Source organism: Grampus griseus (genome assembly GCF_964374135.1).
Source record: "Grampus griseus genome assembly, chromosome: 2".
Taxonomy (NCBI): domain Eukaryota; kingdom Metazoa; phylum Chordata; class Mammalia; order Artiodactyla; family Delphinidae; genus Grampus; species Grampus griseus.
Window position 1 is genome coordinate 106,649,941 of NC_139018.1, and position 15,644 is coordinate 106,665,584.

General features: G+C 48.2%; 1 protein-coding gene across 1 annotated transcript in view; it reads left to right on the forward strand.

Annotated features, from left to right (window-relative positions):
• The first annotated feature begins 13,191 nt into the window (after positions 1-13,191).
• The window catches only part of USP3 (ubiquitin specific peptidase 3), a 94,421-nt gene continuing 91,968 nt past the window's right edge, over positions 13,192-15,644 (forward strand). The window contains exon 1 of the mRNA XM_082648281.1: positions 13,192-13,287. Within this exon, the coding sequence (XP_082504407.1) occupies positions 13,197-13,287 (91 nt within the window). The 5' untranslated portion in view covers positions 13,192-13,196. The remainder of the gene's footprint in view (positions 13,288-15,644) is intronic.

The window sequence follows — 15,644 nt, forward strand, 5'->3', positions numbered from 1 at the left end:
TGACTCTTTTTGAATTATGGTTTTCTCAGGGTATATGCCCAGGAGTGGGATTGCTGTGTCATATGGTAGCTCTATTTTTAGTTTTTTAAGGAACCTTCATACTGTTCTCCATAGTGGCTGTATCAATTTACATTCCCACCAACAGTTCAAGAGGGTTCCCTTTTCTCCACACCCTATCCAGCATTTGTTGTTTGTAGATTTTCTGATGATGCCCATTCTAACTGGTGTGAGGTGATACCTCATTGTAGTTTTGATTTGCATTTCTCTAATAATTAGTGATGTTGAGCAGCTTTTCATGTGCCTCTTGGCCATCTGTATGTCTTCTTTGGAGAAATGTCTATTTAGGTCATCTGCTCATTTTTTGATTGGGTTGTTTGGTTTTTTGATATCGAGCTGCATGAGCTATTTGTAAATTTTGGAGATTAATCCCTTGTCAGTTGCTCATCTGCAAATAATTTCTCTGATTCTGAGGGTTGTCTTTTTGTTTTGTTTATGGTTTCCTTTGCTGTGCAAAAGCTTTGAAGTTTAATTAGGTCCCATTTGTTTATTTTTGTTTTTATTTTCATTGCTCTAGGAGGTGGGTCAAAAAAGATCTTGCTGCGATTTATGTCTAAGAATGTTCTGCCTACGTTTTCCTCTAAGAGTTTTATAGTGTCCAGCCTCACATTTAGGTCTTTAATCCATTTTGAGTTTATTTTTGTGTATGGTGTTAGGGAGCGTTCTGATTTCACTCTTTTACATGTAGCTGTCCAGTTTTGCCAGCACCACTTATTGAAGAGGCTCTCTTTTCTCCATTGTATATCCTTGCCTCCTTTGTCATAGATTAGGTGACCATAGGTGTGTGGGTTTATCTCTGAGCTTTCTATCCTGTTCCATTGATCTACTTGTGCTTATTTAGGACTCATGTGAGTTACTGTCCGTTTTTCACTCAGTCTGTTCCTTTCCCCGGGAGAGGGGCCACGTGCTACCTCCCAGGGGTGTCTCCTTGCATACCAGCCTCTTTTGGACTTAAAGAGGATGGAGATCTTTTAGGGAAGGGAAGAGAGAGTGCCTGCCTGCCTGCCACCCAGCACTCAAAAGAGCAGCCCGATCAAGTCCAAACTCTCATGCCTTGGATCTTCCCCAACTCCAGCCCAAGAGTCTATCAGAGTGTGAATCTAGAAACCATTTACACGAGCTCCCCGTGGGAACAAGAAGCTACAAGAAGGCAGGCAAGGAGTAAGGGCTCTAATTTAAGGTTAGAACACGTAAGATTCACATGTTCTAGTCAAATCCATATTTATAAAAATAAATCCAGATTTATCATTTTCAACCATGTGATGATGCCTGTTTCACACCACACCAAAACGTCTTTATGGGGCTATCATAGAGAAACAGGATAGGAACCCTGGGCTGGGGACGAGGAGACCTGGTTCTCTTCCTGGTTTGGCTTCTTTTTTATTAATTTTAATTTATTTTTTCAGCTTTATTAAGGTATAATTGACAAACACATAAAACATATAAAGTGTCCATGGTGGTGATTTGATATGCGTATACATTGTGAACTGGTTTGGCCTCTGTAGGTGTCAGTTTCCTCATCGGTAATAGGGTGACTGGACTACGTGACCTCCAAAAGTCATTCAAGTGCCAAGATCCTAACCCAGGATCCTGTCTCCAAGGGAAAGACTGCCACCTGGCATTCAGATCTTCCCACCACGACAACTGTGCAAACTAGTATCACCCTCACCCACAGACACACAACACTGTCCTATCACAGGGAACTCAGTTTTGGACAGGCTGCTGGTGCACAGAAGGAAGTAGGAGGTCAGCGTATTCAAGGGAACTCAGCCCTGAGAAGAGCTTATGGCCCTGCCCAAAGTCTCAGGAGGCTGAAATGTATCAAAACTCCCATTTAATAATGTGCACTGAGAACCACAGTGCCACGTGAAGGACATTGCTGTTCCCATCCCATCCTTCTCCACCCCACTCTAAATCCTGTCCCCTTCACCCATTTCCAGGATGGCTGCCCCTGGAAACCAAGGTACAATCCAAAGGCTGTTTGGCAAGTGTGAGTGTCTCTGTGACAGGCGGGGCTCCCTGGTCCTCTAGAGTTCTGCCCTCCTAGGCCTTTGTCCCCCCCCACCCTCAGTGCCAGAGACACAGTGGCCAAGTTCCTTTGCAAATGCCCTTTCTCCATGCTCCTGGCTGCTTTTCCTATTTCTGATTACTCAGGTTCCCATTAAATGTGGGGATGGCTTTGGGGAAGTTCTCTAGTAGATGCTAATTTAGCATAAATGAGATTGGAGGAGCTGATTTCCTGGGAAGTGTCTGACTTTATTAGTTGGGAAGGGTGTAGCCCACCTCCTACAGGGCCTGGGGCTGCCCCCTTTTGCCAACCCTCCCCCCCCACTCTTTCCTCAGAATCCTTTCAGTCTTCGCCAACCCCTCTGACCTCCTTGCAACCAGGCCCAGGTTGCAAGGAGGTCATTTTTGTCTCCCAGTGGGAATATTCTAGTAGGCTTCTCCCCAGATATCCACACTAGGGCGTCCAAGGCAAAAGAGCGAGCTTCAAAAATGTATATAGGGTAAAGTTGGTGACCCATGTTTATAGGAACCTGCTTTATGAATGGCAAGAGGTACACGTTCTACACATATTATCTCAACCATTCTTTACCACTCTATGGGGTAGGCACTATTGTAACCCCCGTTTTACAGGTTTGGGACCTAAGCGGTTCAGAGAGAGTACATCGCTTATCCAAGATCACACAGTTATTAAGAGGTGGAGGGGCGCTCAAACTCAGTTCTGTCCATTGCCAAAACCAAGTCTCTGTCCATCAAGTCACTGTCTTCAAAGGCCAAACATTTGTTGAGAACCTACTATGTGTAAAACCCTGGGGCCAGTACTGTGATAAATAGCCAGATGAATGAGGATGGGCAGCTCTTGCATTCCAGGGAGACAGTTTCTAACTGGGCGGTAGTATAAATGTGAGGAATTCTGTTCCAAAGCAGATTGCAATAAGTGCTGTCTCTAAGGACAAGCAGAGTCCCATGGGAACGTGAATAAAGGAGGGAGGTTAATCCATGCTGCGTGTTTGTGAGAGAGGGAGAGAGAGAGAGAGAGGAGGAAAGAGGAGAGGAAGAGGAGAAGGAGGGAGTGGGAAAGAGAGAGAAAATATGAATGAGATGGGTGCTGGGCAGAATTTTTCTAAACATGGGCTCGGTGTTGCGCCCTCGGTGGGTTGGAGGGCTTCCACAGGCTGGAGTGAAAGAGGCCGAACAAAGAGCTTGAGCAAGAAGCCAGGGCGAGAGCACTGAGAATCTGCTCAGCAGTCAGGCCCGTGTGGTAGGTGGAGAAGCAAGGCTGGCAGGTCAGTCAGGACCAAATTAGGGGAAACTTGATGCCATGGAAGGGTCTAGGCTTGCTTCTGGGAGCAGTGGGCAGCTGCTGACAGCTTCTAATAGAGCACAGGCAGGAAGTGATGATGCAAGTTTGCAGTGAGATCTGGCAGTGAGAGGTGGGGATGTGGCCTTTGCGTGGTTCCTCCCTTCTTTGGCCAACACCCACTGCCAGGCTGGCCACTCACGAAGAGAACTGGTTCCAGCCGTGCAAGCTCCCAGTCTTAGCACAGGCTGAGCGCAAGGTCCCTTCAAGGCCTATGGGAGGGGTTCAAAGAAGGGAGTGTCCTGATGTTTTTTTTGGCTGTCGGGGAAGGTGTGGTCCAGTAGGAAACATTGAGGGTCCTGGGGTAGGAGATGGCGGGCATGGGCAGGGGAAATGGAAAGGAAATGTATTCTGAGACATGGTGAAGTCTTTTCAACTCAGCCAAAGCAGAATAAGTGCCCTCGCCCCTTACAAATTCAGGCTAGTTTCTGACTTTGAAAATCTTTTTTAAGGAAGTACAGATGAATTTGTCTTTCAAGTGCTGTAAAAATTCAATGAAATCCAGAAACCAGTTGCCAGGCCATTCAATTCACCAGAATTATTTTTTTGATTCAGTTATAAGAAAAAGTGGTAAATGACTATGGCCAGGTTAATATCAGCACGTTGGGCTTCCCTGGTGGCGCAGTGAGTGGTTAAGAATCCGCCTGCCAGTGAAGGGGACACGGGTTCGAGCCCTTGTCCGGGAAGATCCCACATGCCGCAGAGCAACTAAGCCCGTGCGCCACAACTACTGAGCCTGTGCTCTAGAGCCCACGAGCCACAGTTACTGAAACCCACATGCCACAACTACTGAAGCCCATGTGCCTAGAGCCCGTGCTCCGCAACAAGAGAAGCCACCGCAATGAGAGGCACGTGCGCTGTGATGAAGAGTAGCCCCCGCTCGCTGCAACTAGAGAAAGCCTGCTTGCATGGCAACAAAGACCCAACGCAGCCAAAAATAAATTAATTAATTAATTAAAAAAAAAAAGAAATCAGGATGCAGTAATAACCAAAATGGGAAAATAATTTGAAAAAGAATAAATACCTGTGTATGTATAACTGAATCACTATGCTGTACACCTGAAACTAACACAACATTGTAAATCAACTATACTCCAATATAAAATAAAAGATTAAAAAAAAATCAGGATGCATTTTCTGCAAGATTAACGAAGAGTAGCCCGTGCTTGCCTCAACTAGAAAAAGCCCGGGAGCAGCAATGAAGACCCAGTGCAGCCAAAAATTAAAAAAAAAAGCAGCTAGTTCAGCTCACAACTCAAGAAAGTGCTTTAAAAAAAAATCAGGATGTCAACCATAAAACTACCCACTGTGGATGACCACAGGCAGAATCAGCGGTACACGTAGAAGGTGACAGTCTAGGACCCATTCGAGGGGTATGGGGGAGGCAAGCCTGCCTCTGTAGCCATCTTTCTCCAGGAGAACCAGCTCATGCATCCTGCACACAGGAAGGGCCGAACGAGAAGCATGAAAAAATCCTTTTGCAGCTTCGCTTTGCACAGACTCTGGCAAGCGAGGAGCGCTCTGATGTCAAGAGCTGCCCAGAGGACTCTGTTGCTGGACAAATGTGTCACCTCTCTAGCACCAGTTTCCTCCTCTCTGAAACTTCTGGCCCTTCCAGTTCTCTCATCATTCTTCCCTAAGGGCTCTCAGCGTAATCTTCCACGAAGCCTTGCTGATTCTGAGCTCCATTTCCAGCCTGAAAGCACCAGCCGCTCCACAGGTAGCTGAGAAAGGCCAAAAGGGCTCTAAAGCCCTTTCCTTACTTTTCCACTATTGTTCTTCAGATGGTAATAATGTGGAATACCTTTTTTCTCCTGCTGTTGCCAATTTATAACTGGGTCAACCACAGCAGAGCTTTCTAGATGATGGAATTATAAAATATGCTTATAACCTTTGGTGTGATTACATAAATGCATAAATTATGGGTGTTGGCAACTTCAGAAAATGGTTCTGATCATGACATGTGGATCCCTGTTCTGCCTTTCCAAACAATAAGTATTTGGCTAAGGGAGACAGAGCAGGGGAATCTCCATTTTGGAAGCAGCTATTATTATTCCTATTTCATAGACACAGGCTCCAGAGAGGTCAGGCTGCTGGCCCAAGGTCACACAGCAGGCCAGTGGCAGAAGCAGGACACCAGCCTGATTGGACCCAAAGCCTTGCTTCTTTACAGTGCATCAGACACCTCATGGAAGGGTCTGGGTCTATGAAAATCTATGTTCTGCTTGGGTGAGAAATTCATTTTCTGGTTAGCTGGATATTCCTGATAGCTGAATTGTCTGGTTAGGTTAGGTTAGGAGGAGTGGGGGAAGGCAGAGATGGAGGTTCTCTAAAGCCTAGGATTCTTTTCCCCACCAAAATCCTACTTCTTAGTGTATGAGCCTCTCCCTCTCAGTGGTTTGCAAGCTCCTCATGGACACAGTCTCAGAGGTCTGGTCATGATTATGGTGTGGGGCAGTCACCTCTGCATTCAAATCTCTCCTATTTGGTTCTTCTTCTTTTTTAAAAAAATATTTATTTATTTATTTGGCTGCACTGGGTCTTAGTTGCGGCCAGCGGGATCTTCGTTGCAGCCTGTGGGCTCTTAGTTGTGGCATGCAGGATCTAGTTCCCCAACCAGGGATCAAACCCAGCCCGCTGCACTGGGAGCATGGAGTCTTAACCACTGGACCACCAGGGAAGTCCCTCTCCTATCTGGTTCCACCTAGGTGTGTGCTGTGGTTTTCATTTGCATTTCCCAGATGACTAATGCAGTTGAACATCTTATAGATGTTAATAATTGTTAGTGGTACCCTTTTTTCCTCTGTCTTGTCTCTCATCTTTCTGCGTCTTTGCACCCTTATCCCCTCTCCCAGGACCTGGCAAAATGCAACCCTGAAAGAGTCCCAAGTCCTGGGAACCCAGATTTCTCTATGATGGCAGTTCTCTGCTCCAGAGCGTCAGCTGCCCTCTAATGTCTTTCTGCCCTCCTTGCCAGCCTCACCTCTTACCTTTCTACCTCCTTGCACATGACTCTCCAGCCAGACTGGCAGTCTCAGACCCTCTCTGAGTCTCTGAGCATTTGAAGGTACAGTTCCCTCTGCCTGGGATGCTATGACCCCCTCCCCCACTCTACCTGGTTAACTTCTTTTTTAATTTTTTATTTATTTTTTAATATTTCAATAAATTTAACCAGAACAAACGTAACATAGGGGTAAAAAAAAGATTACAAAAACTTAAACTACATCTTGACAAAGACCTGTAGGAAATAATGTGCAAACCAGCGCTGGTCCCCAGAAACACTTTGCATTAACTTTTTTTTTTTTCATACACACACCCTGTATTTTATTTTTACAAGAGATAAATAAACTAACACCAAGCATTGTAAATGGATGACCACAACAAAAGCAACAACGATTGCAATTACCCAACACAAAACACACTCATACTATGTCATAATATTGACATTCAGTCCAGTAATCCTCCACTGTAACAGGGACCTGGTTAACTTCTGTATACCATTCAAGTCTCAGATCATATGTCACTTCCTCCAGGAAGTCTTGCCTGATGCTTCCCCCACCCTCACCCACCAGCCTGGGTTAGTTGCCCCTTGTTTGTGGCTAAGTAACATCCTGTACTTCCCTTCATAACACTTATCACGCTGGGTTGCACTTGCCTCTTTGCTGATCTGTTTCTCTTGCTCCCTTCCTCATCACTTTGAGGATGAGACTTTGTGTTGTTTCACTTTTATATCCCGTGAGCCTTGGGCATTAGTAATATTTGTTGAATGAACAATCTGGCCTGGATCCCTTTAAAAAGGATAAAAATCTGCCCTTCTGGCCAGCTATCCTAGAATCAATGATTTCAGGCCATCATCCTTCATCCCCCACATCAACCCTCCTATTTGACAAGGTCTCAAGGAAATGGACACTTATTGAGGGTCTACTGTATACCAAGCACCAAGCCAGGCCCTTTCTGTGTGAAGTCATTTTCACAATTTAAAGGCTTAAGACTCCATGTCTAGATGGCACTTTGAAATTCAGAGGCTCTGATGTCCAGTCAGTCAATGAACAAAGGGGAAAGGAGTGATATTACACTTTCCATCTTGACAGTGGCAAAGAGATGTCAACAGAGGAGGCCCCCATGTAGTGCAGAGCTCTAAGTCCCTGTACCTTCAGTGCCTGGCACGTGGCAGGAGTGCATACAGTATTTGTTGGGTAAATGAACAAATGGTTGAAGAGGAAGCACAGAAAGAAAGAGCAGACTGGAAGCTTAGAAGACCCAACATTTCTTTCTGGACCTGACCTAATATATTTCCCCCACGTGTTGATAAACAAAACTAGACACTGAAGTATTTTTGTCATGGGCAGCTGTCCACAGTGCCAGCCAAGGCTGATCCTTGTGATTTCTGCTCACTCTATTGACTAAAAATGACTGCACCCAGCTGTAAAGGGAGCTGAGAAATTTCTTTTCTGAAACCAGGAGGAAAAGAAAACAGATTTGGGGTGAACAGTTAGCAGTCTCTGCTGGGGGATACAAGGACGGTCTTGCCTCTGCCAGTGTCACTGGGTGGCCCTGAGCTATCACAGGATAAATGGATGTTCACTCTAGAACGGCCCTTGGGGATCATCCAGATTCAACTCCCTGATTTTACAAATGGGAGACTGGGGCCCAGAGAGAAAAGTGACTCCTTGACTTGTCAAAGAGTTGTTTGGTGCTAGAGCCATTTGGTTTTGCTTAATTGGTCAGTGCTTTAGCTGCAAAGTGGGTCTTTAAACAAGAAAACCTTCTCATCTCCTTCATAAAAGTGCTGTGAAGTTCACATTTCAATGATAAAGAAGAAAGCATTAAAAGCAATAGAAAAAAGCCATACAAATTAAGATGTTGATGATACAATGATTGTTACAATGGTACTGAATATAAATGATCCTTTCTTTAGTTACTCAAAAGGCTCTTCTGTGTCCTGTGGTCCTTAAGAGTCTTCTTCCTTATTAGGAACTTCAGCTACCCCCATAAAATACGGCAAAATTATTTAGCTGGCCATGTGTGTGAGGGGTGAAAACCACTTTTGATAAAAGAGCAATTACTAATTGTGTAAATTTATGCAATTGTTTATACCTTCTTTGAGCTTTAGTTCTTTCATCAGTAAAAAGGAAATGATAATACCTCCAACTAAGATTTGTTGTGGGGATTAAAGAAGAAATGAAAACCACTTGATATAGTATCTTGCACCCAGTTGGGACCCACTTAATGTAAATTTCTTTTTTTGCAGAGTTAGGGTCCTTTCTGTGAATACCTAGGGGAACATTACACACAATGATTGATGTAATTGCTCTTGAAAGGGGCACTTCCAACAACATTTAATCAATAAATATAATCTTTTCCCAATATCTTCAATCGCTGAACTCATTGCCTAGGATCTACAGTTGAAAAGAAAAGCATCTGCTCCCAAAGGAGACTGAAATGTAAACAGAAAAGCCCAGCACCATGTGACAAGATGCAGGAACAGAAAGAGTGATGGTGTGAGGGGAGGGCATAGAACTCTGCTTGGTTGAGTGATGGAGGGCTTCCCTAAGGAGGCTGTATGCTTCATGGGAGAGGAGTTACAGCTGGGCAGGTAAAAGGGAATGGAGGGGGGAGGACACAGAGGTGTGAGGAAGCACATTGTCTATAATGAGGGAGCTATTTTAGATATTGCTAGAACCGTTTTTTTTTTTTTTTAAAGCTTTAACAAAAGAGAAGGGACAGGTGACTGTGATAGCAGCGGGTTTCCAATTTTATCTTGCCACACGTAGGGAGCCACTGAAGAATTTGGGGCAGGGAGATAATGCAAAAGGGGTGAATGAAAAGAACTGGGAGAATGACAGCCAGTGAGGGGTGCCTGGCTGAAGCCCACACCCAGCCCCATCATTCATTTAATCATTCAACAAATAGTTCCTGAGGACCTGCCATGCACCAGGCTGAATTCCAGAAGCTGGAAATCAGGCAATGAACAGGACTAGCAAGGTCTCTGTTCTCATGGAGGAGACTGACAATAGATAAACAAGTAAACAAGGAAGTATCAGATAAGTGCCTCTTGGAAATTAAACAAGGTGATAAAAGAGTCCCTGAGCGGCTTCTCCCCACCCTCTCCCCCTCCTTCCGAATACTCACCAAGCCTCCTCTTGAGTTTTCCAAGGAGGTTTTGCTCCTAGAAAAATCTCGAAGGTAAATAATTAACCTAGCTCTCTCTCGGTGCTTCCAATAAGGCTTCTTCCCCTGGGCCTGGTCAGCTTGCAGTCCTCGCTTCCGGACCACCAATTCTGCCAGAAGTCTCAAGTCTAAAAGTTAGGGGATGGTCATAACAACCTTGAGACCGGTCCTGATCATGGTTCCCTCCGCAACCTGTAATCCCCCACTTCGCCACCCCCGCTCCTGGCTCAACCCTCCCTCCTCCCTTTATATAGATATAGCCTTTAGCAGAAAAACATTTGATAGTGTGATTGAAATTGTGCATTCCTCTCCTCTGAAAAATGCAAACTTTTAAAACTCGTCCTCCTCTGCTGGCAAGAGCCGCCCTCCTCCCGCATCCCTACCCCCTGGGACTCCCGAGGGCTGGGCGGGGACTCTCGGAGGCGGCGCGTTCCCGGCACCCGGCACCCGCGCTGGAGGCTGGCTCTGCACCACCAGGGCTCACCCTTGTGTAAGTCAGAGCTCCTCAGCGCCGAAGGGATGTGGGCCGAGAACCAAAAAGAAAACGTAGTAATAAATGTAGCCGAAGAAACGAGGGACTAAAAAAGCAGATTTCCCAGTGTGCCCCGTGGTCTTCCCCCGTTTGACACATTTACTCACCACGAGTTTTTTTTTCCCAAAGAAAAAAAAATTTTAATTATGAAAACTTTCAGAGACACAGGAAACTTTTAGGTAAACCTAGCAAAAGTCCCAGGAGGGACTTCTGATTTTGCCCAGCTTCTCTGAACTGCCTGATAGTCATAGTTCGCCCTCTGCGGTCTATACCAGTCAGGGGGGGACTAGGTTAGGGGGCCCTGCTCGGAGGGGTTTTTATTCTACTTAGAGCGAGAAGACTTTAATAAAAACTATTTTTCCTTTCTTTTTTTTTTCTCCCCTGGCAGATTACACCTCACAAGGTGTTTTCACATTCCTGATGCCGTTAAAATCATAAACTCAGAGCTGAAGGGAAATTTACAAATCAAGGGGGGGAGAAGGGGATGACTACCTGGCATATATTGGGCCACTTCCTAACCCCCTGCCCATGATAGACATTGCTAATCGATCACTCATTCATGATTGAACACATTTATTGGATGCCCTCCATGTTCCACATGTTATGTTAGGAATACAGCAGGAAACCAGACAGACTTCTTTTGCTACCCTTATGGACCTCCAAGGGGAAGACAGACACTAAACAAATAATTACGTGCCTGAAGAGTGTTTTAAAAAGGCAGAATATGGGGGCAGACAAGGGCATCACACACCTGGAGGTAACCTGGAGTTGGGGCAGGGGCAGGAAAGTCCTCCCTGAGGAAGTGATGTTTAAGCTGAGGTCTAGATGATAAGGAAACTGAGTCTTTGCGAGGGTGAAAAAGGAACCGTTACATGCTAGGATAAAAGACTGGCGTGAGTTCAGGGCATGTTTCATGGCTAAATGAGGGGGCATGGATCGTAAATGGGGGGTAGGTTTCTGGAAGGAAACAGAGGTTGATACAACCAGGCCTTGAAAAAGAATCGGTTGATAGGAGGAGAGGGTTGGGACAGCCTGGGCAGAGGTCACATTTATTGTTTATCCTCCCCCTTCCTAGGAATTATCCTCTCACCTGCTGTCATTAAAAAGAAAAAAGAAAAAAGCTATAAATTATTGACTATCTACTACGGGGTGGCAATTCTCACGAATTCTCGCATCTTCCTTGAGAGATAAGTATTATTTTCCCAGTTTTACGGATGAAAAAGGCTTGGGAGGACTAGAGACACTTGCTAAAGTTGGTGACCAAGTAGGCAGCAGGGCTAGGATTTGAGCAGCTGCACTTTCCACAACTCGTCACTGCCATAAAACCTCAAGATGGCTTGCTCTAAAGCAGTCAAGTAAAACTTGGGGAGCAATCAAAGAGCATTGACAGAGGAACTGGAAATACTCCGGGAGTTGGTGAAGGGGGGGGCGGGGGGGGGAGGAAAGTGTGGGCAGAGAGGCCGCAGGTGAGTGGACACCGTTAGGCAGAGGAGTGCGCGGCCGAAACCGAGAGGTGGCGGGTGGTGGGGAGGATGGCGAGGCGTCCTAAGTGACTGAGAGGGCATCCCTGGACTGCTCCAGGACTGCACTGCGGGGAGGTGCCCTGCTCTAACCACTACCCGGCCCGGCCCAGTTAATCATTTCCTGACCTTCCTTCCTCCTCTCGCCCAGCCCGCAGGATTGCCACATCAGCCTCCCCCTCCCCCTACTCGCCTCCTGGCCCTGTTGCTCCTTCGCCGGGTTTTACAAGGAGCCTCAACTTTGAGGCAATGTTCGTAATAGCCCGGGACGTCCTCAAGGCCGTGCCCCGGAGAGATAGCAGGCTCGCTAGGGTGTAACGCTTGCCCCAGCGGCCGCTGGAGCCTTGCCCTATCCTCTTTTCTACGAAGGGGTCAGAGAGGCAGGGATCCAATCCCGGCACGGATTAACCAATTACAGACTCGGTTTCCCCTGCGGTAAAAAGGAGGCTGGTTAGAGCAGCTGGCGGTGTGGTGCGAGGTTTAAATGAGGTACTGTGTGTTAAGTGCCTGGTTAGGAGACAGCAGCAGGTGTTTAACAAATGTTAGATCCCTTCCCTTTTTATCACCTGGTAACCGGGACCGCCCCGCTCAGCACACCCAGGTTAGTTACCTCATTTAAACTTACACTGGAGGGTGAGGTATGAATGTCCGACCACGTGCTCGAGGTAATGCAGCTGGTGAGTCACAGTGACCGGGTTTGAACCCAGATTCACGATCGTCCCCGCACTCAGCACCCAGGTGGCTGGCAAAGGCCACGTGTTCAGAACCTAGAACCCAGTCAGTATCGTACCTGCCGCAGGGAGCAGACCACTAAACCAGTACTGCTCTGGGACCTATGCATCCCGCTGGGCCACCGGGGGCCAGGCCCTTAACCTCTCTGAGCTTGTGCCTTCGTGTGTAAAATGGGGGCTGTCTGTCTGCCCGGGTGGTTTTTATTTTCTTCTTCACACTTTCTTGTGTGGCCAGATTTTCTACCGCAGTGTAGTCCGGCCACCACACACTACGCAGGGTCAGTCTTCTCTGACTGTGAGCGCTCGCCGGGTCGGGGTAAAAGCCGCGGACCGGCCCGGCGTGCCCCGGCTTGGCGCCCCACCCTACCCGGGGCCGGGGTAAGCCGCGGCTGCCGGGGACAGCGGAGTTGGGAAAGTCACTTCCGAGCGCTGTCCGACGCTGGGCTACCAGCCTGCGAGCGCGGGGACCCCACCCCGCGGGAGAGGACGGGGGCGGGGCCGGGCCTGTAGGCGGGGCCTGCCCAGGGGAGGGGAGGGGCCGGCCTGGGAAGACGGAAGCCTCCAGCCTAGGGGTGGCGGCAGAACCCGGATGCCGGAGCACCACGTTTTCCGGAGCCGGGCTTCGGGAGACGGCGGGCGGGAAAACCCGGCGCCCGGAAGCTTTTGCTTTCTTTGACGCAAGGGCTCGGGACGCAGCCGCCGTCGGCCGAGCGCCCGGCGAGGAGCGACCCCAGGCAGAATCTTCGGAGTCCCTCCTCCGCCCCCCCCCCCCCCCGCCTGGTCTCGGAGCCTCAGTCCTCCTCGCCGCCCTCCTCGTGGCCATGGAGTGTCCGCACCTGAGCTCCAGCGTCTGCATTGCCCCGGACTCAGCCAAGTTCCCCAACGGCTCCCCGTCGTCCTGGTGCTGCAGCGGTGAGTGCGGCCCCAGGCGGCCCTGCAGCGCACCCGAGGCCCCGGCTCTGCCGGGCCTGCCGTCTAGGGGCCGCGGGCAGTCGGCGCGCGGACTCGGGGAGCGGTGCGGGCGAGCCGGGCCCGGCGGCTGGGGAGGGCTACGCGGCGAGGCGGGCGGAGCGGCGGCGGCGGCTCCTTTGTTTCCCGCGGCCCGACGGTCCGGCCGGCGAAGGAGAGGCCCGCGAGGGATAGAGACCGCGGGGGCCACGAGCTCGTGGGGACGGCGGCGAGCGGGGACCCTGGCCTGCGGCTTGCGCCCCCGCGCCGCCCTGCAGTGCCCGGGGGTTGTGCTGGCCTGTGTCGCCGGGTCGGGGGCCGCGGGGGGTGGGTGTCCGGCCCCCACAAGGCGGCCGCACGTGTGGCGGGGCCCGAGTTGCGTCCCCTCCTAGACCGGACGGGAAAAGCGCCGCTCAGGGGCGCAGCTTTGTCTGGGCTGCAGGGCGCGCTGGGGCCCTTCGCTACCTGCCCCGGACCCGCTTCCTTTCGCTTCCCCCCATGCTCCGGCGACTAGATCCACGCCGGGCGAGCGGGCGCCGGGACCTCGAGAGGTGCTCAGAACTCGGGCGGCCGAGGTCGGAGTCTTTCATCAGCCCGGGAAGGTGAAGTTTGAAAACAGGCTGCGGGCTGAAAAAGCTCAGAAGGCTGATCGAGCAGCTGCTTTGGAGGGGCGGCTCGCGTTGCCTTTCAGATATTTTTGTTTGTTTGAAATTGCTTTGGGATTTCCGAGTCCATGTGCTGTAGGACAGTTATTAGGTTTATGTAATGCTTTTGCATTGCTTAAGCATCTTATCTCCTTCTGCCGGGCCCCTCGGAAGCCCCAGTGCCCTCTTATTGTCTGCTCTAGCGACTTAAGATCGCACCGGCCACACTGCTTTGATTACTTCCTGGTAGGGCCCTGGTGCCGCCGATAGAGTCTTTGTTTATAAGCTTTGAGATGATCAGTGGTAGTTTGCGTTGTAGTGTAAAATTTGAACTGTGCATTTCAAAAATCTTAAGTTCATTTGAAGAAATAAAAGGAAGAAAAGAGCAATGGTACGATTTAGCTGTGTGACATTTCTCATTGTGGGCCGGAGCTGGGAGGATAGTTTAGAGAATGCCTTGACACTTTTGACAGGTTACTTAAATGTTGATTATGTCCTTGGAGAAAAATCCAGGTAAGGCCACAAAGAAAAATGTACCCTGGGATAAGGAATGGAAATAACTGCGGTTTCCTTGAGGTCTCAGAGGTTTGATGCTTTGCTTGCCTTTGTAAAGTCAGATTGTCTTTTTCTGCATAAAGCCCATGAAGATTAACCGGTTAATTGGTTTTATGGTGCAGTATTGCAGTTCTTTTATGAGGGTGTAGAAACTTACCTACGAATGTTTCTTCTACAGTGAATGTTGAGTATGAAACAACAAATAAGGTGTGTCAAATTGCTTTACAAATTAGTTGGTGTTGTATTATCTATAATTGTAGGTAGAGCTGTGGTGCTGTAACTGTAACCCCCGCCCCAGGGATTGAAAAAAAAATGACCAAAGTAAACACTAGGAAAAGCATACCTCATGAGGAATGATGAAATTACTTCTCCTAATCTGTGGTGAACTACAGGGATAGATACAAAGCAGACAGCACACTTCTGGCTGTTTCTAGGTAAAATCACATCAAATTTTAAAATGGCCTCATTGGTCACATGCATCTAAAAAGGAAAAGAGTTTATGCAAGTGGCAGATATCCTGTTGTGAGTCAGTCTTGCCTTTGTCAGTCAGGGCGTCCACTTGAGTGTGGAAAAGAGATGCAGAAAATTGAGCATCTCTTCAACATAAGTTAAATTGGAGCATAACTAAGAGGCTTGTGCTGATAAAAAGAACAAACTAGTATGTGTAGTCTTCAGGGAGGGGTGATTTTTTTTTTTTTACATCTTTTTTGGAGTATAATTGCTTTACAATGGCGTGTGAGTTTCTGCTTCATAACAGAGTGAATCAGTTATACATATACATATGTTTCCATATCTCTTCCCTCTTGCGTCTCCCTCCCTCCCACCCTCCCTATCCCACCCCTCTAGGCGGTCACAAAGCACCGAGCTGATCAGGGGAGGGGTGATTTCTATCCAAGGGCTAGGATGTCATCTTTGCATCTTGCAACGAAGTTTGTCTCTGACATTGCTTTGGGAGGGTGATTTTAGTCATGTGCGTGGATTTGTAGAACCAATAAAGCTAGTTTTGCAACTTTATGTGGGTTTTTTCCTTCTCATGTTCTACGAGTTGAACCCATTTCATGTGGGCCTTCCGCTTTAACTTCTTGGCATCCATTCATTGATATAGTCTCATGTTTTTGTATT